Raw genomic sequence first — 24,395 nt, 5'->3', positions numbered from 1 at the left:
GTTTTTGGCAAATACTCCAGCAAAATGTGTCGGACCCTCGGCGCCTTACATCTGCAAAATGAATGCATAATTGGCCAAGCTTACACTGGTAATCGTTGTAATAGTGTAATAGTAGTTGATTGGTATCGTTACAAAAACAAACAAAAAATGAATGGGAAACTGGTGACATCACCGCCGCTGCCTCAAGGTTGTAACCAAAAAAACAAAAAAAGAGAAAATAAAAAAGAAAGCTGTGGTGTGGCAAGAAAAAAAGCGGTTGTGGCGGCGTTTCTACTAAGTTGATACGATATATCTGCAAAATAAATGCATAATTGGCCACGCCTGAACATGTAGTCATTACAATAGTGCAATAGTAGATGATTGATAGCGATGGGTAGAGATGCGTAAGCAAGCTAAACAAGTAAGCAAAAACAAAATAGCAGCAGAGCCAAAGTGTGCTTACGCATTAGTAAACAATTCTCAGAATTTCCGTAGCATTTCTAAAATATCAAATAGGACCTGAACACATGAAAATCCGTTGTCGTCGAGAATGTACAATAACTCTACTTCAAATGAGGTCGTCTCAACCTCCCTTTTGGCTTAAAATATCAGTACTCTGAGGAGTACTAGAATTCGGCCCACATTTAAAGTATACTTCTTTTTATGCTTCAGTTGAGGTCAGATGACGTCACTTTCGACATTTGTAAAAGTAACCTGACTAATCTTTTTAAAGTATGTCTTCACTCATTTCGGAAACTTGCAGCGACTCGTGTTTATACATAGGTTAGGCATCACCGTTCCCAGACTAGATACACAGTTACGACACACCTCCGTCCTTGTGGATGAATAAAAACAGGGAAGAAAGAAACGTTAGGAGATCCGCTGAAAATATCTGCCGTACTCGAGAGGACAGGGCTGTTTGCGTGTCCTTGTACTACGGCGAATAGCGGAGCTGTAGGTTGCAGCCTTGGGCGGTGAGCTGGGGGGTCCAGGCGCCGCGCTGGATTCCTGGTGAAAACCAGAACGACTGGTCAGCTTCCATTGTACGTTGCAATAAACCTGGAGAAGCCGGCATTGGTTCTGGTTTAGCGCATGCTCTGCTTCGGAGTTGCAGCTGCTCGGTTGCCTCTCGTCTTGCATTGTATTGGGGATCGGAGCTTGTCTCCCGGCTGTGCTGCTATGGCATCGACCTACTCTTCATGAGTTCTCTGACCTGGGTTGAAATCCTCATGTGTCTTTACCAGGTGTTTATTTCGGAGGAAGTGGTAATACCTCGCACCGCGGACTTGATAAGACCGCGGTGGGAGAAGCAGATGGAGACGCGCATGGTTCACGCGCGTTCCATCTGAGGCATCAAAGATGGTATTCGTTGCCATCTGAAACACCTCGCTCGCAGTGCGAATTCCGAAAGGCCGCCCAAAAAAACGGCACCGGCCGAATGTACAGATTTTCGATGGTGCCTTGTCGAGCGGAATATGGTGAAATATACAATTTGCATTTAGTTTGCTCAACGTCTTAGCACTCGACAGCTCGGCCTCTTCATCACGAGACGGGACCTGACAGTGTTCCCCTTTCGAGCATGGATCAACGTGTCTAGGGCTGAAGCAAATGCGTAGACGGCGGTTCTCCTTTAGGACAGTGACAACAGTATTACCCGATCAGAGGGCGCATGTGTCGTTTCGATGATTTTGTGCTCTTACGTTCGCGCAAGCTGAGTCCGCATTGCCTCTCGAATGGCGTGCGGAATTCGGCGCGCCGGCAGCCCCACTGGTGTTGACTCTTCGAGACGAATGCTGTAGGCTTCCTTTAAGTAGGCCAGACCGGTGAAGAGCTGTGGTAACTCGCTGAGGACCTGGTACTTCAAGAACATTTCAACCTGCAGACAATGGACTCTTGAGACCAGACCAAAGCGTACGCAAGCCTTCAGTACTAAAAGCACTTGCATGCCTTTTTAGACAACAAAAAAGTGCGCTGGCTCCTCGAATTTGCCAATCCTGAGAGGTAGCTTGACGACTCCAAAGAGCTTGGTTATTCACCACTTTATCGTCTCAATACATTTGCCGAAGCTTGTGTTATCACTTTTTGTCAAGCTTGACAAAAATACTGTGCGGAAGAAGGTTGGTCTGTGTTCTCGTGTCAACATTTAGCTGTGCCTCGTGATTAGCCAGCTTTACAGCGACTACCCAGTCCGAGTTTCTTGACGCGTCATTGACGCTAATCGCTAGAATTGGGAACTCGTCGCAGATTCCTCATTTTCTTCCTGTGCCTTTCCGGCACAGTGAACTTGCTGAACGTTGTTTCTTGTTCTGCAGCAAGACCTGCGAAGTGATTGTTTTTATTGCAGATGCCCCATGTTTTTCCCCTCTGGTAGACACGTCCTTGCTTTATGCTCTCGCACGCAGTACAGGCATTTCTTTTCGGGCCGCTCTTAAGGCCTTAAGTGTGCCTGGGTTTCTTCCCAAGCATGGCTTTCACTGGCGGCACTTTGTGCTGTTTTGCAGTATTCAATTGCTTTTCAAAACATGAAGTCTCACTCTTGAAGTAGTCTGGCCCTCAGCTTGCTGTCTTTCGAGCCGCAGTGCCGCATACGAGCTGCTCTAACATCAGTGAATCTTTCAGATCTCCGAAATTGCAGTTTGGGAAGTTCAGCTAAACAGCTCTCGAAAATTGCTCTAATGGTCCGTCCTCGGATTGGTGGGGCGCTATAAAGACGTAGCGTTCGTACGTCTTGTACCGACTCGGGTTACAGTACTCTTCGAACTTCGGTACAATTATCTCGGATCATCGCGGTGCACAGTCGTCAGCTAAAAGCTGTAGAAAATATCGATTGCTTTATGGCCTCCCACGTGAAGGAATATCACTGCCTTCTGTGCCCTTGTCCGCTGCAGCATCCTAGTGGTGGCGTCGAAGTAGAGGTCCATCTGTTGAGGAAATCTCATACGGTTTTCAGGAGCAGACCAAGACAGCAGCAGACGCTCCGGCGGCGGCAACACTTAAAGGTGCTGGCTCATGGGCTTGAATCGGCTCTTCAAACAACATGCGTCGGCATGTAGAAAACACCAGGCTTGGAACGAAAGCGCCCTATATTGCAACGGCTGGCGTTTTAGACATAGGTTAGGCCTCACTGTTGCCAGACTGACCGCACAATTCCGATGCACACAACATGTCTCAATGCAAGAGATGCGTTACCATCACATCGATATTGGGAGTCTCACGCAGCCTTGTTAATATTCTGTGCTTCGAATTTCTATGATTCACTCGCCACGTACTTATCTTGCTTTCGGTTACAGTGTGAATTTCTTGGTGCTCGTAATATTTGGTGCAGCTAACTTACATCTAATGGAAAAACTCTTTAGTTCTTGCGACTGTATTTTATTTAAACTCATGCTTATTCCAAGTAAGCACACAGCTGAGATTTTTGCGCACACCTGAGCATCACACCAGGAGTGGGGAGGGATCGCAGAGAGCCAGCAGCCCTTTGGTCGTTGATGCCTTCATTTTTGCACAATTTCCTGCAGATATGCAACTCACAATCGCCACAAGGACTGCAGTTCAACTACGTGTACAACAAGTTTTTATATGTGGCCCAGTCTTACGATAAGGCGTCAAGAAAAACGTCCACATTCGAAAGCGAAGAGGCGCTCATCGCCAAGGTTCGTGCTCGCATGGCTCATTGCCACTTTTATCCGCCATGAGCTGACCATGCCAGTGGTCAGTATGCTGTAGCGTAGTAGTAGTTAGCAGGCATCTGACATCTGACTTTGTTTCAGTATTTCTCAAAAGACATGTTGTACTGAAAAAAGCCTTCAACCGCAAAACAGGCGCCCGCCATGTTCGTTTGTTCATCATGCTCTAGACCACGCACCGGAGCATAACATGAAATAATGTCTGCGCCTGTATCCCTGGTATTGAAGAAGTCACCTTGCGTTTTCGAGCCCAGCAATATAAATATTGCCCACGTTGCTTTCAGAAGGAAGCAGATTCGAGCACTTAGCCCAGGTGCTGAGAAACATTGATGGCTTTTGGTCACGATAGTCTCGTGCGCCACGCCCCACCTTTTACTCAGACACCCTGCCTGCCACGTTCGTGCACGTGCGATGCGTAGCACCCTTTCATCGTTCAACATGCGTATGCTTTCCGCTGACTGACTATCTTTCAGATTGGTGGGCTCATGAAGGAAATCCGCAGGCAGCAAAGGACACCAGGAATTAAGCTGAGCGCAGAAAAGGCCACCTCGAGCAAGACTCGCTAACCGGGACATGTGATGCGTCAAGCTTCACCTTAAGAACAGCGCAACAAAATTACCGACAGCTAAGACGACGACAGGACGGGCGCTGACTCGCCACTCGGAAGTCTGCTGAAATGGACACACCTTTTATGCACGTTCACGTCAGGAGCACCCCAAAGATGTTATGCAAAAACAAGCGTGATATGCGATAAGGAGCATGCTCACACAGCCCAGACGTAAACATTACAAGCGCATGATTATGCCTAATGTATGTCAGTCTTTTGAAGAAAATTCAATCCTCTCTAAGGTAATGATACTTAAGGATGACTGATGCATACATCCTTTGCTCTACAAATATGAAACAGTTCTGCTATTTCCCATATGAGTTCATTACTATCACACCGAATGATAGGGTATAGCTTAAAACTGGGTTTGCGGCCACTAGCGCCACAATGTGCTCCGATGTGTGACAGTCTATCATTCTTACTGGCCATTTCGTGCTCTTTCAGGCGTTACTTGATGCAGCACCCCGTTCGCCTTATGTAGACACTTCTGCATGATAATGCCAACTCGCACACCACACCCGTTCTGCAGGGAACGCATGCTTAACGCCTTACTTGTGCAAAAGGTAAATCCTATTCTCAGGTTTTCGCTCAACAGCGGTGCAAATGCAGCTCATGTCCTTTGGTGGCGCAAAAAGCACGTCAACCCGGTACCTCTTTGCCTCGCTTTTAGGCCACGTGACATACGATGCACACATGGAATGACGGACACCTTGCATTTTTTGTGCGTTCAAATGATTTGCCGCGTTTTTTTTTTAGCCAACAAATATTTTCGCAAGAACGGGTGAACAAATCTGCCGGCTAGCCAGCGTGTTCGAGGTTTCCCACTTGCTGATCGAAGTTCACTTGAGTGGTCTCTGTGCGCGGCTTACACAATTCTGTCTTTAGGTACGGGACTACGATGCCCCTTTTAATTAGCTTAGAGTGCGCTGAAGTGTGGTCTTGAGTGGTTTTACCATGCGAGGGGCCTACCTCCAACAAAGCCGGCCTAATTTGAACTTCCAGAGACTGTATAACACCCTCTTCTGCCGTCTCACGAGCGAACTTCAAGCCTTCTCCAGTATCCTTGAAAATTTCCAGACACCGTTCTTCCTACGAACGGCTTTGACCTTTTCCATTAACACAAGCTAATCGTCCACATATCGAATCACTCGTAAGATGAATGATAATCTGAATATTTTCATACAAACTGGACAAGGCTGGAAATTCGTTTGTGAAACGCAAAAAGATGGTATTATAGAGTTTCCAGATTTGAAGTTGGAATTATATCATCTTTGCTGAGCGTCGCCCCTCGATTAGTAAAACCACTCCTAGACTACATTTCAGCCTACTGTAAGCTCACTAGAGGAGGTATAGCAGTCTCGAGCCTAAAGGTGGTTTGTGTAAGCTGTACCCAGCGACCACTCAGGCGAGCATCGACCATCAAGTGCGTAGCCTCAAATACGCCGGCTACATGGCACATTTGCTCACCCGTCCTTGCGAGAGGCTTATTTGTTAGCTAAAAGAAGGCGGCAAATCCCTTAGCGCACATAGAAATGCAAGGTGGCGAATATGCTATAGGTGTATCGTATGTCACCTGCCATTAAAAAGCGTGACGAAAAGGTAAGGGCTAGACGTGTTTCCTTTTTTTTGTTTGGCACCAAGGAAAATGAGCGCCATTTCCGCCGCTATTCAGTGAAAACCCGCGAAAAGGATTTGTCTTTACGACAAGTGCGGCGTTAAGCATAAGTCCACATTTGTTCCCTGCGCAACGGGCATTGTGCACCAGTTGCCATTATCATGCGGGCACGTATATAGCGCAGATGGGGCGCTACATCAACGTGCGCTTAAAAGATAATGGAAGGGCTGGGAAGAACGGTAATCTGTCGCAAATTGGAGCGCATGCGTGGTTGCAAACAATGTTTGCAGCGATGCACTATCATTCACCTTCATAGCAATCAACTCATCAGGGAAACAGTGGAATTGTTTCGTATTTGTAAAGCAAAAGATGTATGAATCAGTCATACTTAATTATCATTATCAGAGAGCGAATTGAGTATTCTTCGAAAAACCGCCATAGATTAGGCCTAATCATGCAGGCATAATGTTGACACCTGGGTTTTATGAGCATGCTCCTGATTACCCACCGCGCTTGTCCTTGTACAACATTCTTGTGGGACGTGATGTGATCGCGTATAAGGAGGGTGGTGTTTCACCCTAAAGGCGAAGCATTGATTGCGATAACAAATTAGATAGTTATACGAAATAATGATACTGGTTATATCGGCCTTATAACCTTGGAAACATTCGCTTACTAATTGAGTTACTAAGCATGCTGTCAGCGCGCACAGACAAACATGAACACATCATACTCGATGACCGCCCACACTCGCCGTCAAAACGCTCGCGTGAGCAAGCGCGGTAGCAGCAGCGAGCGAAGTGACCTTCGTGCTGTCTATCGCTTCAACACAAACAGAGGTGAGAAAACAGCACGTACAAAGGTATGATCCGTCTGCAGATCTCTTTCAAGATAAGACGCGCAGCGAGCGCCCACCACCGAGCAAAGTTCGCAGTTGGTGGTGGAGTACTAGCCGCCCCCTTCCTTCCACGCCTCCTCACTTTCCTCCGTTTCCTGCGCGAGATTGAGCCGCGATCGTCAGTTCCACTTGCGCCCAGTAGCAAAAGACACAGAGCTGCCGGAGCCCAGCGCCGCCCCTTCCTCCCATCCTTCCATCCTCAACGACCTTTCGCGCGACGGAAGATGGCGCGTTTGCTCTCCGCCTTCCTCCTTCGCGCGCGCCAGATCCAGCCGCGATCGTCGGTTCCTCTCGTGTGCTTTCACTCGCACATACAGCATGTGGTGTGGAGCGACGGTGTTACTGCCCTTGGATTTTATAGGGAACATAACGGTGGACGGCGACGGCGGCACCAAAAAAGTTCCTTGAGCGTCGATATAGTTAGCGGAATACCATGTATTTATTCCCATAAATTTCTCAGTTTCGAGTCAGTGCCACTCCTGTCCTGTTCTGCAGTACGTTTTGTTTTTTGCGCTGTTCTTAACATGAAGCTTAACCAACTTGGCCATATGTCTTTTCTCCTAAAATTTGGTGCTGCGTCAAGGCTGTAAGCGTATTCCACCTGAGGTAAAAATGTAAATGATTTAATGTAAAAAATCATGAAAGACGCGTACAAAAAAACGAGAAGACAACGAAACTTCCCATCATATCATCGCCATCAGCCTGGCTACCCCTAATGCACGGCAAAGGCCTCTCCCATACTTCCCACTCGTAGCTAAACATTTTATTTTAGAAAGAAATATCCCTATGAAAAGGACTGCATCAACGTACAAAAAATAAGGAACCATCAAACAAGCGTAACTAGGAAGAGTGACGTAGAGTGCGAACAAGTAACAAAATGCTGACAAACTCCAAATCCAGAACACTTCCAGACCAATATTTGATTACAGGGGCTTATGACATATTTGTAGTATGTTTCAGGTTCGATGCTCCTTAATTAACTGTATGTAAGTTGTCGCTTGTTTGCACCGAACGCCACTGGTTGGTGATGTTGTGTGTTAGATGCATCGCTCTAATTTGAAGGCCGTATTGTTGTAAGTTTTCCCATTTTCTCTACACTTATACTTCTCATAAATGATAACAGTGAGCACTACTGTCGTCGTCTAGTGGTTCCTTAATAGCGTATTTTGGGCTGTTTTATCTTTCATAACATTGTTGCATTGTATAGAAGCATGCTTGTTTTCACTATACGCATTAAGAACACTAGTTATGGCAGTGTGTCCAAATGTACAATTACTCAAGGACAATTAATCAACAGCACAACTATATACGCACTTTTCAGTGTGGAAACTATATAGCCCAGAAAGGCATGTTGATTTCACAACTATATATTTTCTCGTCTCTTACGGAATGGTACCGTGCTATAGAGAAAGCCGGCGAAATATGAAAACAGCCCACGTGAGTACAGGCTTCCGCGCTTCTAACTCGGCCCTTTCGATGGTGCCACACGTGAACAGGCAGCAAAACTTCTTTGGTTGTTAACCTATTCTGGAACTTGTCTCCCTAGAGTACTTGTGCACCTTTCTATGTATTAGTAATCACAAACTGTGATTCCGACGACGTCTATATTCAGTGCAAAAAACATCTGTATACAATATATTCCACTGAGGACCGCTGAAGAAGGTACTTCTACAGTTGAATACCGCAGCGTCCACGGGAAAATAAATGCTATACACATTTAAGCACTTTTCCCGTCTGTCTAGCCCTTACTTTACCTCATCTATCACGCTTCACCGTTCTCAAGTATGCTTCGCCAACTAGCCAGAAATTCTACTCTTCTTCAGGTCAGTTGTCCTTCTCAGGGCCCTCTGCGTCAAAAATACATTGTTTTAAAGGTCATATTTTGGAGGACCTGTCTGTAAATACACACAGATTAAACTTAAGCTGGCGGATTCTGGAATCATCAGAATGTTTTTGGCTGAAAATGACATTGAATTTCTGTAAACTCCCTAGCACGCTTATATTTCGTTTTTACAATGATTAGCAGGAAAGTACTATACTGACACAGATATTCCTATTTTATTTTGTGCCCTTGTGAGAATATTTTTTGCTCTGGATTATGAGGAGCAAATTAGAAATTTTTAAGTACATGTGGCATAGCGCAAATCTAGTACTGTAAAAGTATGTGTACCTGTATGTGGTGTCGCAAGCGTATGCATTTAATAAATATCATATTTTGGAAATGTGTGAAAATTAACTTTTTTCTTCTGAAAATACGTTTTGTATTGCGATGTGCTAATTGTAATTTTGTTACAAACACAGTAGAGGCTGGCCAGCGTGCTGCATTGCATTTGGAGAAACGGGCTTTGTCAGGCCACTAAGCCTTTTGTTTTCTCTCCGGTTTCTCTTTACGTACAGAAAGAAATGAAATTCAAATGAATCTTCACCTACTTCCTAAGCAGAGCTACCGTGGAACTAACCATCAGAGGGATGACGTGAAAGATCTTGAGTTCCCATCCATCACCTTCATATTATTTTACGAGGATTCAGCTTTACTTTGAGTTAATAAACATAGTCGTGCATCATGAGGTCCGGAATAAATGGGGCACTAAACGCTTACAGCGGCGCGATAACGAAATGGTTAAAATCGACACATAGAAGATGTAGAACGAAATCTCAATGCTTGTTCCGTAAGGTGTATCGCGCATGATGCCGCTTTATTTGAAGGCGAGGTTAGTACTAAGGCCCTGACACAATATTTTTAAATGCCCGTGCGTATGTATGGCATCTGTTAGGTCTGACTGTGGTAGCGGCCATTTTAAGAAGGCTAGAGAACCTCAATGAATGAGGTCGTCAGGGTTATCCGATAAACGCAGTATCCGCCCGCTCATACTACAGAGTGGATGACACCTTTTCCCATTCGTGGAGCACCTTCTACCTTTCGAGGTTCCATTGAACTGTTTTGTCACGTTCATATACTTAGTGGAACCTTAAAATTTTTAGATTGCGATCACTGTCAGCGCTACCACTGCGCCACTTTTGCAATACTAGCGTTCCTGGGCTGCTGATGAAAAATAAATTAAAAGTAGGGTTGGTAATTTTCATTTCTTTACTAATTCGTTTTTTTCATTTCAGGTCTGTACCATCAAGAAGACAGCCCTGGCACTGGACTTCAACATCGCGGCGTATGACATAGAAAGGGACTCGCCAGAACCCGTGTGCAATGCCCTTACACTGAAAGGAAGCTATGCGCGTGTCTCGGTGTTGGAGAAACTTAATAGGTTCGTCGCTGTCAACTACAAGACGGCAATGCACAAAACAGAATGCTTTACATATGCGAAATCCTCAACATTCTAATGCTTCTATCGCTTTCACCATATTTTCTTTGGGCCAATAGTGATTTGCTGTAGACTAGCCTAATGCGCAGCATTCCGTCGCTATAATATGCATAATGGTTTTCCGCTTTAGGAAGCGGCTTGGAATAGAATTCAAATAAAGTAACACACATCAGTGTGAGTGCATTTTTGGTTTATTCAGGTTCATTTACAGAAATCTGAATATTGCATTCATTGCGTATTCGAAAAGCAAGATATCAAAGCGCAGCTCCTAACGACACCTGCGAAAAACTGGATGCATCAAAAACACTGCATAATGCAAAGTGCACGGGGCAAAATATAATGTTACGATTGTGTTCCTAATTTTACTTTATATTTAACTTTCTGTCAGTTGTGGGGGCTCGCTTCGTTTTTGTACAAGAATAGATAGCCGCTGATAAATTATGACGAAGCATAAGGAACTCTTGCATTACACATCGGTCCAGGCTAACTGTTAAATAGAAATTTGACGCACTGGCCTAATGAAGAACGCGAATGGTGATGCTTTAACATGGAGATTCCGTCCGATGCTCCACTCGCGCCCGCTAAACAAATATTGATGTCAACCAAAGTGCATTTCTTGTACAACGTTAGCGAAAAGAAAATAATTCCACGAAGTTATAGCTTGTGTGGTTTACGTTGCCGGAGTATTCACGGTATTATTGTTTACTACTTCTAAAAAAATGAAAACGCATCTTTATTCAACAGTCGCAAATATGTACTGTAAACACAAGAACACAGGGAAACACAACGTAATATTTGCTTCGAAAAATAAATCGCTCGATTCCATGGAGATCCAAATCTGATCCTGACAAACATCAGTCAGGAATATATACGCATCAACCAGCGCTCAGCGATCGCATGCATTAAAGAAATTCTGGGCGCAAGCAGAATGTTTGTCCTGTCGGATTCTGCCACATCAACCACGACGTTACTTGTTTCCGAATAAAATTTCGCCATTAATTTGTCTTCCTATGGGTAAAACGGAAAAGTCCAAAGTTTTCTATGACAATACAAACGCTGCTTTTTCGGCCTCGTCGGATGTGCGGCAAAGGCCAATTTCTAAGCACCGTATAAATCGCCGAAGAAGCCGCGCGGCCGTTTTATCAAAGCCCGTACGAAGTGTCTGCGCAAGAATGAGAGGCAATAAATGAAGAACTGAATGAACAGCAGTACGTCGAAATTATCCAACCCTCCGAGAGTTCATGGGCGTCACCAGTAATGTTAGCGAAGAAGGATCGAATACTGTGTTTCTGCGTCGATTATCATCGCCAGAACAACGTTAAGAAGAAAGACGCATACCCCTCCCGCTCATAAACGACGCTCTGAACATGCTTTGGAATGCTAAGTATTTTTGTTGGGCGATCTCAAGATTGGTAACTGGTAAATACAACTCGATAGAGCAGTCGAGCGAAGACCATGTTTATCACACCGGATGGCCTCTGGGAAGTTCAAGGTTACGCAACATTCGGTCTTTGCGCGGAATCGCCAACTTTCCTCTGCTTAATGGACAAGGTATTCGTGGGCTTAAATTGACAAACCTGTTTAGTCTGCACCGAGGAATTCGTTTGTGCCGCGAATTTCGACGATCACCTTAGGCAGCTTACACAGCTTGGGATAGTGGGAGTTCATCAAGCCATGCTGCTTAACCCTGAAGCCAAAAAAGGGCCGCATCGCTTATGCAAAGCTTCTAGTCCAGGGCCACGTCATCCGCAACTAGCTCATCTCGCGAGACCAGATTTGGAGTTCAAGCGAGAAACACGGCAAATCTAAGCGTTCCAAGAGTTCGAACCGCGCGCGCCTTTTAACATGACCTCGGGTGGCACATTTCGACGACGACGCCAGCACCGAAATACACAACGACGCATGTCGCGTAGGCCTCGGCGCCACGCTAGTCTAAAGAAAAGAGAATTCATAGCCTAGGCTTGTCGGTAAATATCAAAAGCCGAAGCCAATTGTCCTACGCCAAAAAAAACTATTTTGTCATTGTCTTTGTCATTGTCATTGGCAAAATTCTGACCTTAGCTATACAGGAGGCCCTTGAAAGTCAATAGTCAGTATCACGCTTTGCGAACTATGGCATATGCAAATGCCAGTGCAGGCCACCTCGCATGCTGAAATCTCAGACTGGAAGAGCTCGACATCACGCTGATTATGATCATAGAGTTTCTCCCCATATTGCAGTGAGAAATTTAAGCCCTGATTGGGAAGCATGGATGGAAACAGTAGGATGCTGACTGCCACCATAATAAAAGGATGATGACACCTTACGGAAAATACGCTCAGACTCAAACAGACCTGTAGCTGAGATGCCTTGTCCAGTACTTGGAGGGTAAGAGCGACTTTGTCCTTAAGGTAATTATGAATAGATGGTCTTCATAGTAGTTGCGAAACGACGTCGTCGTAAAAAACTTATCAGTGCCTGCCAACTATCTGCGCGCTGTGCTTTCTGCACTGCAGCCAGATTTTCTGTTCGCCCTTCATGATGTCCTAACGGCAGGACGCCTCAGTTTCTCTCGTATACTGGCTAGGTATCAGGAAAAGTATTACTGGCGGTGTCTGAGCACGGACGCTGCCCAATCACATCAAAACATATTTACCAGCGATGCAAGGCACCACTGACAATATCAGCGTTGATCTTGTCACGGACAAGTTAAAAATCACTACAGCCAGTGAAGTTTCGTTCTAATCACTCCAGCAGATCTGGATGGTGTGGCTAACGATCCTACCCGCTACCTCACCTCACCTACCGACTACGCCAAAACGAAAGCCCTGCCCAAGTGTAGTTCAGCCAAAGTGGCGAAATGCTTCGTCGAGCACATCCTGCTGTGACACGTTGGCCCAGCATTACTCGACACAGTTAGATGAACTGATTTTACAGTGGACCGGAGGACAATCGCCTACCAACCGCAGACGAGTAGCTTTACGGAGCGCTTAAACAGGACTCTCGCGGATATGTGTGATGCACAATTGGGGACAAAGCCGTTGGTTTCGAAAACACACATAAACTTTTAACGAAACTAGAAAGAGGCTTAAAATAAGTAGGAGAAAATAGAAAGCATAAAACACTCAGACATGACGGCAGTAAGAAAGACACTTGGGGCTAGTATGACGTTAACTAGTGCGCGTGTCCGGGCTTGCCACGACGACGGGGACGCATAACAGTCTGGACGCGGAGACGCGGCGACAAGTTGAAGAAAGGAGTTTCGCCGGTCTCACCAAAGGTCGAGGTATAGGATGGTTGACCGGGCGACCGGAGCGCACCAGCTCTGGCTTCGAGAGGTAAGGCAGGCGGCGTTCTGGCCGGGAAGCCTTTTTCTTGTTTCTTGGATTCTTGTTTTCTTTTCTTGTGCCGCGCGTTCACGTGCCGTGCCGGACGCTCTTCGGCGTCGTCGTTTTCCTCCAGCCCGGAATTCGCCTCGGCGCGCGCACTCCTCGTCGTCTGCTTCTGTCCGTCCCGACAACCGCGCCATGTCGCGCACCACACACATCACGATATGTTAGCAATGTACGCGGCGTACGAAAATTCGGCGATGCGCACGCGCCGCATCTGGGGCACGTCAGTTGGGGGTGTGGCCCATACACGGTTATATATGGCATAGTGCGTTTCCGGTACATGCCGAGCTGTTGCAGATATATCCCACTTCTAAGCACCAAAGTGAGGTTAGTCGAGTATGACTTTCGAAAAAAATACACGCACTGGAGAAAAATAAGCACCACCAAGTACTCCGTGCAGATGCGAAGCTGATATGTGCGGCCCCGGTGTCCATCACTGGGTTAATCCCGACGGTTCTTTAAATGACGGCTTTGTAGGCTGCCGCATCTTCGGTACGCAGTTGATGCTTGCACTCGCCTGCACGAGCATGTTATTGCGTCCGGGCTGCCGCATCGACACGGCGTAGACGAGGTCGTTTCGGTTTCTGCTCGCGCCGTTGCTGATCGAAAGCTGCCTGCTTCTCGGGAGTACATATGACGCGTGGCCTACCCATTTAGGAGCCGGAGAAAGACTGCTGCGCACGCTCGACTGCGACGGAGAGTAATGACGTTACTACTGGCGCAGCCCATCACACGCCTCTGTGTCTTCTTTTTTTATGTGCCTCAACTTGCATTGATCTTGGTTGTGCGAATGTACAAACCGAGTTCCGGCAGAAGGCTTCTCGCGACGACTGTCGAAGCTGATGCGATTAGGAATCGGGCAGAGTAGTGCCACAGTATTTTTTTAGCGCATGCGCATGGGGTTGTGCCGGAGGAGCTTTCGGCGCTCAGGCAGGGTGCGGAAACTCCCTATACCTCCCATGGGACCATGCCGATACGCGGCGGCAGCGCCGCTTCCACCACTGGCGGTTGCCGGATATCCAACTGGAAGTAATTCGGAGACAAACCGATGTCTCGATGACGTCACTGATGAGGTCAAAAGGTAGAGAGAGAGGGCGCGCCGCGGGAGGAGGAAGCTTGCCACGAAGCTCTCCTTTCCCACTTTGCATGCTAGCGGGCTGTGTTCGTGTTCTCTTGCAGCTCCGCTGGCCACACGGCAACATTGGCGAAATTGCGGAGCAGAATCTGCTCAAGTGTGCCGTGTTTACGAAGCGCTTTTCTTCTGCCGCGTTTACCTTGGAAGTTTCTGTTCTTCTTTGAATGCACTGGGACAGCACACACCAGTGCCAAGCAATTATAATGAAAAATATTTATGTAGCAAGACGTCATTAATTGCCAGCGCTCGTACACACCAGCGCCAAGCAATTATAACGGAACATATTTATAGAGGAAAACGTCGTTAATTGCCAATATTTGTAGGTAATATATAACATTTCGCCATTTCGTGAAAGCAGTCGCTTTGAAATTCCTAACTTACCAGCCGTGGTTGCTCAGTGGCTATGGTGTTAGGCTGCTGAGCACGAGGTCGCGGGATCGAATCCCGGCCACGGCGGCCGCATTTCGATGGGGGCGAAATGCGAAAACACCCGTGTACTTAGATTTAGGTGCATGTTAAAGAACCCCAAGTGGTCAAAATTTCCGGAGTCCTCCACTACGGCGTGCCTCATAATTAGAAAGTGGTTTTGGCACGTAAAAATCCCATAATTTAAATTAGTAAATTCCTAACTTGTGCTTAAGTTTAGGGCTACAGTTCAACTAGCCCACGCATATAGTAGGGTGTAGTATAAAGAAAACTTCCTGGCACCACGAATCGTAAGTTTTGTTCGTGTTCTCTGAAGTGAACCAACTAAGTAGAGTGAATTGCTGGCTTAGTAGGTTATCCGACATAATAAACGAGTTTTGCGCCAGAACCACACACGCAACAAAGGAGCCAACACGGGCGCTTTGCTTCAACTGTTTAATGAGCGTAAAAGCATCCTGCATATATAGCCCTCCCAGACCCCGAGTGCCTGCGCACGCGTACAAGGCATCAAGTACATTGGGGTCAAAAACACGTTATCGGAGTAAGTGTGAAAAATTTCTGCTCGGCCTCATACAAGAATTGTATTCTACGGTTCCGAGATGTGAGAGAGAGAGTCAAACATCTATATTAATAACATTTGAATTGCGAGAGCAGTGTGGGAGGAACCCTCAGTCCAGGGTCCCTAAGATGATTCCAGCGATGTTTCGAGCCCGTTGTATCACAGCTCGGAGGAACTCGGGAGGTCCGTCGCGGAGGGCACCGTCCCACAGGTCTTTGTTGCGTAGGGGGTAAAGGAGAGTTGGCAAGAGAGGAAAGAGGTTTGCAGTGCACTCAATCGTGACGTGGAAGATTGCGGGCGAGCTGCCACAGCCAGGGCAACAATCTGCATAACAGTGTGGGTAGAATTTATTGAGAGAGACAAGATTAGGAAAACTTGCGGTTTGTAACTGGCGTAATGCCACTGCTTCCTCCCGCGAGAAGGACGGCGGTGGTGAGGCGTGGGTGCGACGTATGCGTGTATAGGATTTCGGGAAGAGGCAGGCCACGAACGGCACGTTGAAAATTGGAAGCCTTTTCCGTTAGAAAAGCTGGTCCGAATTGGGTCAGTGACATATTTGTTTTCCTGTACGAGGCCGAGCATAAATTTCTTTCACGTGTACTCAGATAACGTGTTTTTTTTTTACCCGAATCTACTTGATGCCTCGTGCGCGTGCGCATGCACCCGGGGTCTGGGAAGGGTGTATATGCAGGATGCTTTTACGCTCATTAAACAGTTGAAGTAAAGCGCCCGTGTTGTCTCCTTTGTTGTGTGTGTGGTTGTGGCACAAAACTCGTTTAACATGTTTGATAAATTAAATCTGGCCAATTTCTTAGTCAGCCAAAACTCAACACAAGTAATAGTTTAACGTTTTCGTCTTTATTCACACATTCCGTACTGGAAAAAGAATGAGCTCCACGCAGTGCGAAAGTGTCAAACTGCAGAAGCAATTTTAATTCACAACTGAAATTTGTACATAAAGAGCGAACACTGATTCCAGAAGACCCAAACCAATGCGAAAATTAACTGTCACGGGCTGGTCACATGGAACTTGACTATCACGTATGTTATGACGGCGACGTATATTGTGACTTACAGAAAGAAGGTACAGTACAATACCTGTATTTCATTGATAGTACGAAAAGTAAGGACCCACAGCATTTTAAACTGGCCACATGCTTCTGCATGAAGCGGAATTGCTCTCATAATCTGAACTACATGCCGAATGAGGGAACATATTTCTATAGCGCTTACAATTAGCCGCATATAATCTACCTCTCGTCAGACTTGGCGTGATATTCATACATAGAGGAAAGAACGGTGAGTATTAGTGCTCTATTTTGACACAACAGCAACGCGAAAAACCAACCATTCATAAAAAACCTTAATAGCACTGTTCATTGCAAGGGGGATTACTAGTTTGTGCATAATTAGAATTAAACAGTCTGTACTTGTCTTCCTGGTAATATTAAATACATTTTGGCGGCAAAACAAATAATATTGAGCCTCGCCAATAATACAGGTGCTCAAAAACTTGCACACATCGAAGATGAGTTTAAAGCAAGGTAATTCAGCGATAAAAACAAACACGAACTTAAGTCCTTCAGTAGAAGTATTTCACCGACAGCCGATGGGCTGCCGTCAGGACGAATGCATCGAGCGACACTCTCCTATGTCAGCCCGCCCAGTCTTGCATGGAACTGGTTTACTCGTGCAAAATGAATACCTGCTCAGAAAATAAAGTGACACACTTGTGCTTACCTGCCGTCATTGTGAATGCTGAAAAACTTCGCGTTACCAAAATTGCCGGCGTTAAAACACCACAGAACTGCGAAACACATGTGATGCCAGGATTTAGCCATTTCCGTCTAATGCTTGGTTGACCTGATTTCCCGCGTCTCGCGTTCGTTGCACGCCTGATAAAGCTTCTCTGTGTTATCTTTCTCGTCTTCATACCTGGGACGACAAACGAAGCAGATGACCAAGCGCGAGCCGACTTGTGATATCGCTGAGCGAATGGCAAGGGTGAGTGGAGCTAAGCTCGACGGGCGCACGAAGACAGCCACCTCCCGCGCTTCACCCGATTTAAAATTCACAACAAGAGAAATAAAAAAAAGACAAGTTAGCATGTCCGGCAACCGCTTGGAGCGCGCGTGTTCCTTGAAACCGAAACTAGCAATCGCCTTCGTGGGGTTGGTGCAGGCGACGGACGGACAGACGGACTGATTGGCTGGCCATGTACACCTTCGCTATAATAAATCGGCGCCAGCATGCACTTTGCCCCTCGTAGACCATCAGTCAAGATTTCCAGATCAGTAAAGGATCTCATAGCAGCGCAACAGTATTTTTTTTTCGTCGCCATATCTAAGCCGCGGCCACATGTAACCGAGCGCCCCAAAGCCTCCCAGACGCATGAAAAGCCTTAAGCATAACCCACGCGTACTCGCGTAAGCTCGCGTCCGCGCGCTACGCAGCGCAGACGGCGCGTCACGGCTCTTCCACGTCGAAACACGGCGCGATCGACGTCAACAGCTCCTGTCTGCTATCGCGCGCTTAAGCTGCCTCGTGTCGGCGCGCCTGGCTACTCAGCTACGGTGCGGTACATTCAACCCTCAGTGAAGCAGATTTATATCATGCAAGAATATGCTTCTTCGTTTCATTCTGGGCGAATCTAACAGCTTTAAAAATATAAAAGTTACGTTTATAGATATCGAAGTGTTTTGAAACTCTCTCAGTGACAAAGTACGCAGTGGCGACTGCCAAGTCGTCTATGAGTGAGCCCTGTGAGCACGCGCTGTCGCACGTCTTTGTGGATGCAAACAGCCGTTCCTCGCGACAGGCGCGTGGACGTGAGCATGCGAGCGACCGCAAGCGTACGCGTGGTCTGGGCTTTAGGTTGCGAGCGCCGCAACCACTGAACTGACATTCTCTCTTTGGAAATAGCACGTCCGGAGCAAAACATGTGAGCGCGCGCAATCTCGGAGGCCATGGGTACTCTGCGACATATAGTGTCCTACAATAATTACTAGAGGGAACTCTGACGCTGGGACCCTGCACAAACCACGGGAATTACGGTTAGTATATGAGTCTGGTGCTCCTGCATGTGGGTTCAGACGTCCTTATGACTTTGTTAATCACGATTTGTCTGCCCACATCAGCCTGAATTTCACAGCAATTCATACTTCTTTTTAAACTGCAGAAGCCAATAAGATTCCGCAAGGACGCGTACGTAATATCGCAGATTATTGCAGTGCTTCATTTTGTTCATGCACCCCTGCGTAATGGTTTCAATATGGAGTTTCTGTGCTATAGGCAGGTTGCGCACGTAGTTCCCGCGCCTACTAGGGCGCCCCTCGCGGCGGCGAGCGCGGAACCGGCAGGATACGACCGGCTCGCTTGCGTTCGGAAAGCCTGTATGTGCACTGTTTCGCGCGTAGCTGTTGCTTTTTCTGAGCAATGCCGAAGTGCAGCCCGAGCTGTTGAGTAGTGGGCTGCAACAGCACGTACACCAACTCACGAGGAACAAAGTTTTACAGGTTTCCAAGCCGACCATATGAACCAGAACGGCGTCAACACTGGATAGCGCTCGTCCGACGGCATAAGCTGATTTATGTTCCGGCGTTATGCCAAGTGCGTTATAACGCCGAATTCTTTGCTTTTAAAGCAATGATGGCAGCAACGGGACACCTGCAGTCAGTGGCGTGGCTAGGTCGTCTGGCACCCGGGGCCCATAGGTCTTCTGTCCCCCCCCCCTCCCCCGGGTTTATTCGAGGAAGGCGAGGATATCAACAATTTCCGCGTGTCTCCAGACGTATATGACACCCCCCCCCCTGGCCCCTTGCACCCGGAGCCCACGCCCCCCCCCCCCCCCCCCCCCCAGCCACGTCACTGCCTGCAGTGCGTACCGGGATATGCAGCAAACAAAGTAGTTTGTTCCCACACTATACCGCAGTAAAGCTGTGGAACTCTTTCCCAATCCTCTCCCATTGAAACAGCGCTAGGGCTTGCTGAGAGATTTAAGGAGGGGTTGCAGCCGGCTGAGCTGGCATACACCCTTCTGCGCCCAGCATATCAACGAAGGGGCAGATGAGATCACCAAAATTTTTGACAATGTGGTTTATTGGAACCTCCTTTGCACGCACTGAAAAATCGCAACATAAAAGTATCGCACTTCCAGTAACTTGGGCGAAAATATTTTCCCAGCGTAGTCTAACAACTGGTAAGTTCATCCCCTTTATTTGTGTTTGGGGAGAGCAACGTTAGAATACCTGTGGTAGGTCTTACGAGTCGTTCGTAGACCCCACGTTCTTGGATGAGATGTTTTGGATTCGCATTTGCCGTCCTGTATGTACAGGGAAACTACCGCGGCGTCCTTGCACTTCCCTGCGATACCAGCACGGCAATCGCAGCTCCCCGCTAGGATTTGTCTGCTGTCGCCGATCTTCAAGAATCAATGTCGCCTATAATTTCATGCGTCAACACCATAGATAACGAAGTAACTTAAGCTGAGCTTCACGCGTCTCGCTGGTGCATTATTTTTCGTTTGCGGAAAAAACCTAGCAGTCACTTCCGATCAGTGCGATTTCAGCACTTCGCTCACGCCGTAAACGTGCCCCACTTCAAATAGACGACTTCCTTTCTCTAAATTCTTTTCCCTAAAAAAGCTATGAAGATCTTGTAATTCCCGAAACCCGGTTAAAATTAATATCTGCACGCTGTTTCGCGCCATCGCTGCCGTTTGACAGGACGCCAAACACGCAGCGCGGGCTGCTGACGCCGTGAGTAATCCTACCACATTCGCGCAACTATTCGTCAGATGGCGCTAGGGGTCGGAAAGACAGGGCGCCGCCTAGCACTTGCAACGTGCCCATAGGCTCTATGTTCGAATACTGCCGTCGAACAATTTACATATTTTTTAATTATTTAAAATGCAGTACATTCTTGAAGATAATCAGTTTTCAAAGTCACGAAGTCATATAAAGCTAGAAGGGTGATGTTTAGGCAAATCCTTGTGCTATCCGTCACTCCCATGCTGGCTGAACCGCCCTGCTTGCAGTTCCCGTAGACACTAGAGCCTCAGGTAGCACCTCTAGTAGCTTTTTTTAAATTGTACCCGCTATGGTTGCTTAGTGGCTATGGTGTTGGGCTGCTAAGCACGAGGTCGCGGGACTGAATCGCGGCCATGGAGGCCGCATTTGTATGGGGGCGAAAGGTGAAAACACCCGTATACATAGATTTAGGGGCACGTTAAAGAACTCCAGGTGGCCCAAATTTCTGTAGTCCCACACTACGGCGTGCCTCATAATAAGAAAGTTGTTTTCGCACGTAAAACCCCACATTTTAACTTAATGTATTAAATTGTATGCTCTCCGTATCATTTGTCTATCCACCATTTGGTCGAGCTTGTTTTTAATACGATAAATCTTAACGAATAAATTGTATGAGCACTTCATTTAAACAAATAAATTTTGGTTATTGTCTAATGCAGTAAACATTTGATGAAAAGAAAAAGCCTGAACGAATCACCGAAAATATGACTTTCCGCCGCGGGTGCCGATAGAAGCCGATGGCTTGCCGGGTGTCCACCTGAGTAAGGTGGACTAATGTGGCGGCTCAAAAGGCCGAACACATATGGTAGCTCCTGCGTTGAGCAGCCGCCAGTTGCGTAGTTGAATTGTTCACGGTAATTGCGATCATTAATGAGTAGAAAAGCAATGGGCCAAAGGGATCACAGCGATCACAGCTAGACAGATTCGAGCCAAGAGCGCATGTCTCACGTGCTTGCAGCAGTAGCAAGGGCACCGGCAGTAGTGGCCACGTCAGTGCTGACGCTTTCTGTCATCGGCGGAAGCTTGGGCACGTTTTTAGCGCGAACGTAGATCTTGTTAGAAATTAGGAAGAGGTACGCGAGCGCTAACTTACAACTTACAACCCAACAAAAACCTTTAGACCCTGCTGACCGCAGAAGGCATTGGAGATTCGCGTGTGTATCGGCCGGGATAGGCGCGTAGCCGAGTGACATTATTTTTGCAACTCTTGTTTAGCATACAAAGAGGACTGGGATACATGTTCCTTGATGTCATTATTAGAAAAAGAAAATGAACTAGTGCTAATGAATATAAGAAATGTTTTATGGTTAGATAGAGGCAAGATGCACAAGAACATTGAGATCATTATTTTTTTAAGTGTTTCTTTATCTCTTCATCTGGTATAACAGGCAAGAATAACACCAAGAAGAAGCCATGTGCTTACAGATGAGGAAATTGAAGCGATAATCTTGCTCCAATACTGAAGAATATTGGAAGAAAATATTGGCAGTGGCTTAGCTTGGCTATGCCAGGATATACGCAGCGAAAGCTAAGGCTGTCGTCTTAGCCTTGGTAAATCTTGATTGGAAATCCTGGTTAGTCTGGTTGTCTGTCTATGTTGCGGCGTTTAGCCAGTCGTTCGGCGCGCTGTTCGCCTGTTTCCTGGGCGATTGGTTTCCTCTTCATCTCGTTCCGATGTCGATTCCAGGCCTCCTCTTGCTTATCAGAATTGTCGCCGTCCATACTGCCACCTAAACTGTGGTTGCAGCGCCCACGAGCTCTTCTTTTCAATCCTTCGACATGTTATCAGGCATGCGACGCAGTTGGCGAAGGGAGCGGACGTGAACGCAACGACGAGGAACGTGGTGTGTCGTCATACCAAACGGCGGCGGCGGAAAGACGCGGTGCTGCGCAGCGGCGGAATACCTGTGACTCGTTGCTACTAGCGACACATGCGCATTAGTGACTAGGGAGCGAGGGAGAGACAAACATCCGCGGCGAGGGGCGCGTTGTGACGTCATGTGTCTCCTCGGAGCACTGCCACGGCGAAATCGCAAGTTCTCGGCTAGTAAAGCTTTCGCTTTAAAGCTCTAGTGCGACACAAAGGACGCAAAACATCCGACAATGTAGCCGGTTCCGGAGGCATTTCCATTCTGTGGTCATTCTGTGGTCCCGAGGCAGTCTGTACGTGCGGTGATGCGAGCCACTCACCATAATTCACCCGAATCAAGACCAGATCTAATGTACTGCAGATTCGGAGACACGCTTGTCCACTGCGCCAAACTTAAGCTGCGTTTGCGTGGACGCCAAAACTGATTCGGGGCATTCGACTAGTAGTAGGGCCGAAAGTGCCTAGCGTTGCTACACCTTGCTTTATCACGTCCTAAATACAGGTATTCTTTACTCGGACCATGCATGTAAATTTCTTCATGTTCTAAGGAAATCCCAGTGTTTAGATTTATTTATCCAATTTAGTGAAATTTTGTGTACCAACGGGCTAAAGCAAGTTTATTTTCTTCGATTTTCCTACAATGTGCTTTTCTCGACAAATAGTCTAGATTTGTTGTTCACTGCAGCTGATTGCGCATACAAAGACAGGAACGTCTGTGCAAAGAACTGTTCCGGAATGAAGCAGTTCGTCGCGTACTCTCTTGAACTTCACAAACGAAAGTGAGCGAAATTGTTGAAAGCTGCACTGTAAACAGAAAAACACCCAGATGGGCATTTTTGGCTTGTCCTCTAGCGCATTCCCTATTGTACATGTTTCTACTCTCATTGAAGGGAGTGCAATAATACTCCCATTTAATGAGAGTGTTTGCAGGGTACATCAGGAGCAATTAGCAGTACCATTTTACTCCTGCTTGCAAAAATTCGAAGAGGTACAATGGGAGTTTTATTATTTCCATTTGGGAGCATTTGCGGTGGAATGAAGGAGTTTTTTTTATGTTAATTTAAGAGTAAATAGGTGGAAATAAAGGCATTGTAGTTTGCTCCCCCTCTACACCCCCCCCCGTTTTTTGGGCAGTAAATGGGAGCAATTTTTACATCCGAAATAAACCCCTCCAAAGCTTTTACTCACTGCTGGAAGCTCAAAATGCAGTCCCGAAAATGCAAGCCATTGGCTTGCATTCCCACGAGACTGCTTTTTGAGCACTTAAAAGTGGTTAAAAGCTTTGGAGGCCTTTGTTTCGGGCTGTTCAGACGCCAGGGTAGAAACCTCTTGGAGTTCTTCTTGTGCACTATGCAAGATTACATGCAAAGCAAGCACTCACAAAATATTTTATTAGAAATATCACATTTTATATATTGCAGTCCTGCGGTTCCTTCCAACAATGAGTACAAATGGTGACTAGACAGTTTGCACATGTTTAGAACAGTATTTTTAAAGATTCAGGTAATGTACAAAAACTCCAGTGGCCAGGAGACGGTCTCGCACAATAAAATATGACAAACCTATGGCACAAACATAAGAAGCCTGAACTTATCACATATTCAGCATTTACCACAAATATATACTTCGACCTAGTGACTAGAAAGCTTGCACAACGGCTAAAACAAAGAAATCCAGGCACTGTACAATGGTGCCAGTGGCCAGCAAAGAATGAAAAGGCACAAATTTAAGGAACTTATCACACACTTAAAATATATCAACATACGAAGCTTTAACCAGCTTATTAAACAATCCCTTTTCACCAGACCATGCCCAACACTTTTGCATATGACTAGATTTGTGAAGCTGCCAAATTTAAGCCTTGTCAAATTGAAAGTATTGACCATTTTTGTGCCATTTTTTTACTTCACTTGATAGACCTCAACCGAATAAATAAATTATGGCATCTCAATTCCCCAAGTATGCAATAATTAATTAAATTACTTTTTATTAAGACTCAAAATGCATGCCAAGAGCAGTGCTGCTTCAGAGGTGTAGAAGGTTACGCATGTAGCGACGAAACCAATTGCAATTTCATGGTACCGGATACTGCCAACATGTATGCACACCACGGTCGTCGTGTT

General features: G+C 46.5%; 1 protein-coding gene across 1 annotated transcript in view; it reads left to right on the top strand.

The window, feature by feature from the left end:
* Window positions 1–10,200, top strand: part of LOC126519219 (uncharacterized) — a 30,583-nt gene extending 20,383 nt beyond the window's left edge. Inside the window, exons 4-5 of the mRNA XM_050168839.3 lie at window positions 3,498–3,632; window positions 9,900–10,200. Coding sequence (XP_050024796.3) covers window positions 3,498–3,632; window positions 9,900–9,960 — 196 coding nt within the window. The 3' untranslated portion in view covers window positions 9,961–10,200. The remainder of the gene's footprint in view (window positions 1–3,497; window positions 3,633–9,899) is intronic.
* Window positions 10,201–24,395: the final 14,195 nt, after the last annotated feature.

This window comes from Dermacentor andersoni, chromosome 10, assembly GCF_023375885.2.
Source record: "Dermacentor andersoni chromosome 10, qqDerAnde1_hic_scaffold, whole genome shotgun sequence".
Lineage (NCBI taxonomy): Eukaryota > Metazoa > Arthropoda > Arachnida > Ixodida > Ixodidae > Dermacentor > Dermacentor andersoni.
This window is presented reverse-complemented; position numbering and strand designations above follow the sequence as displayed.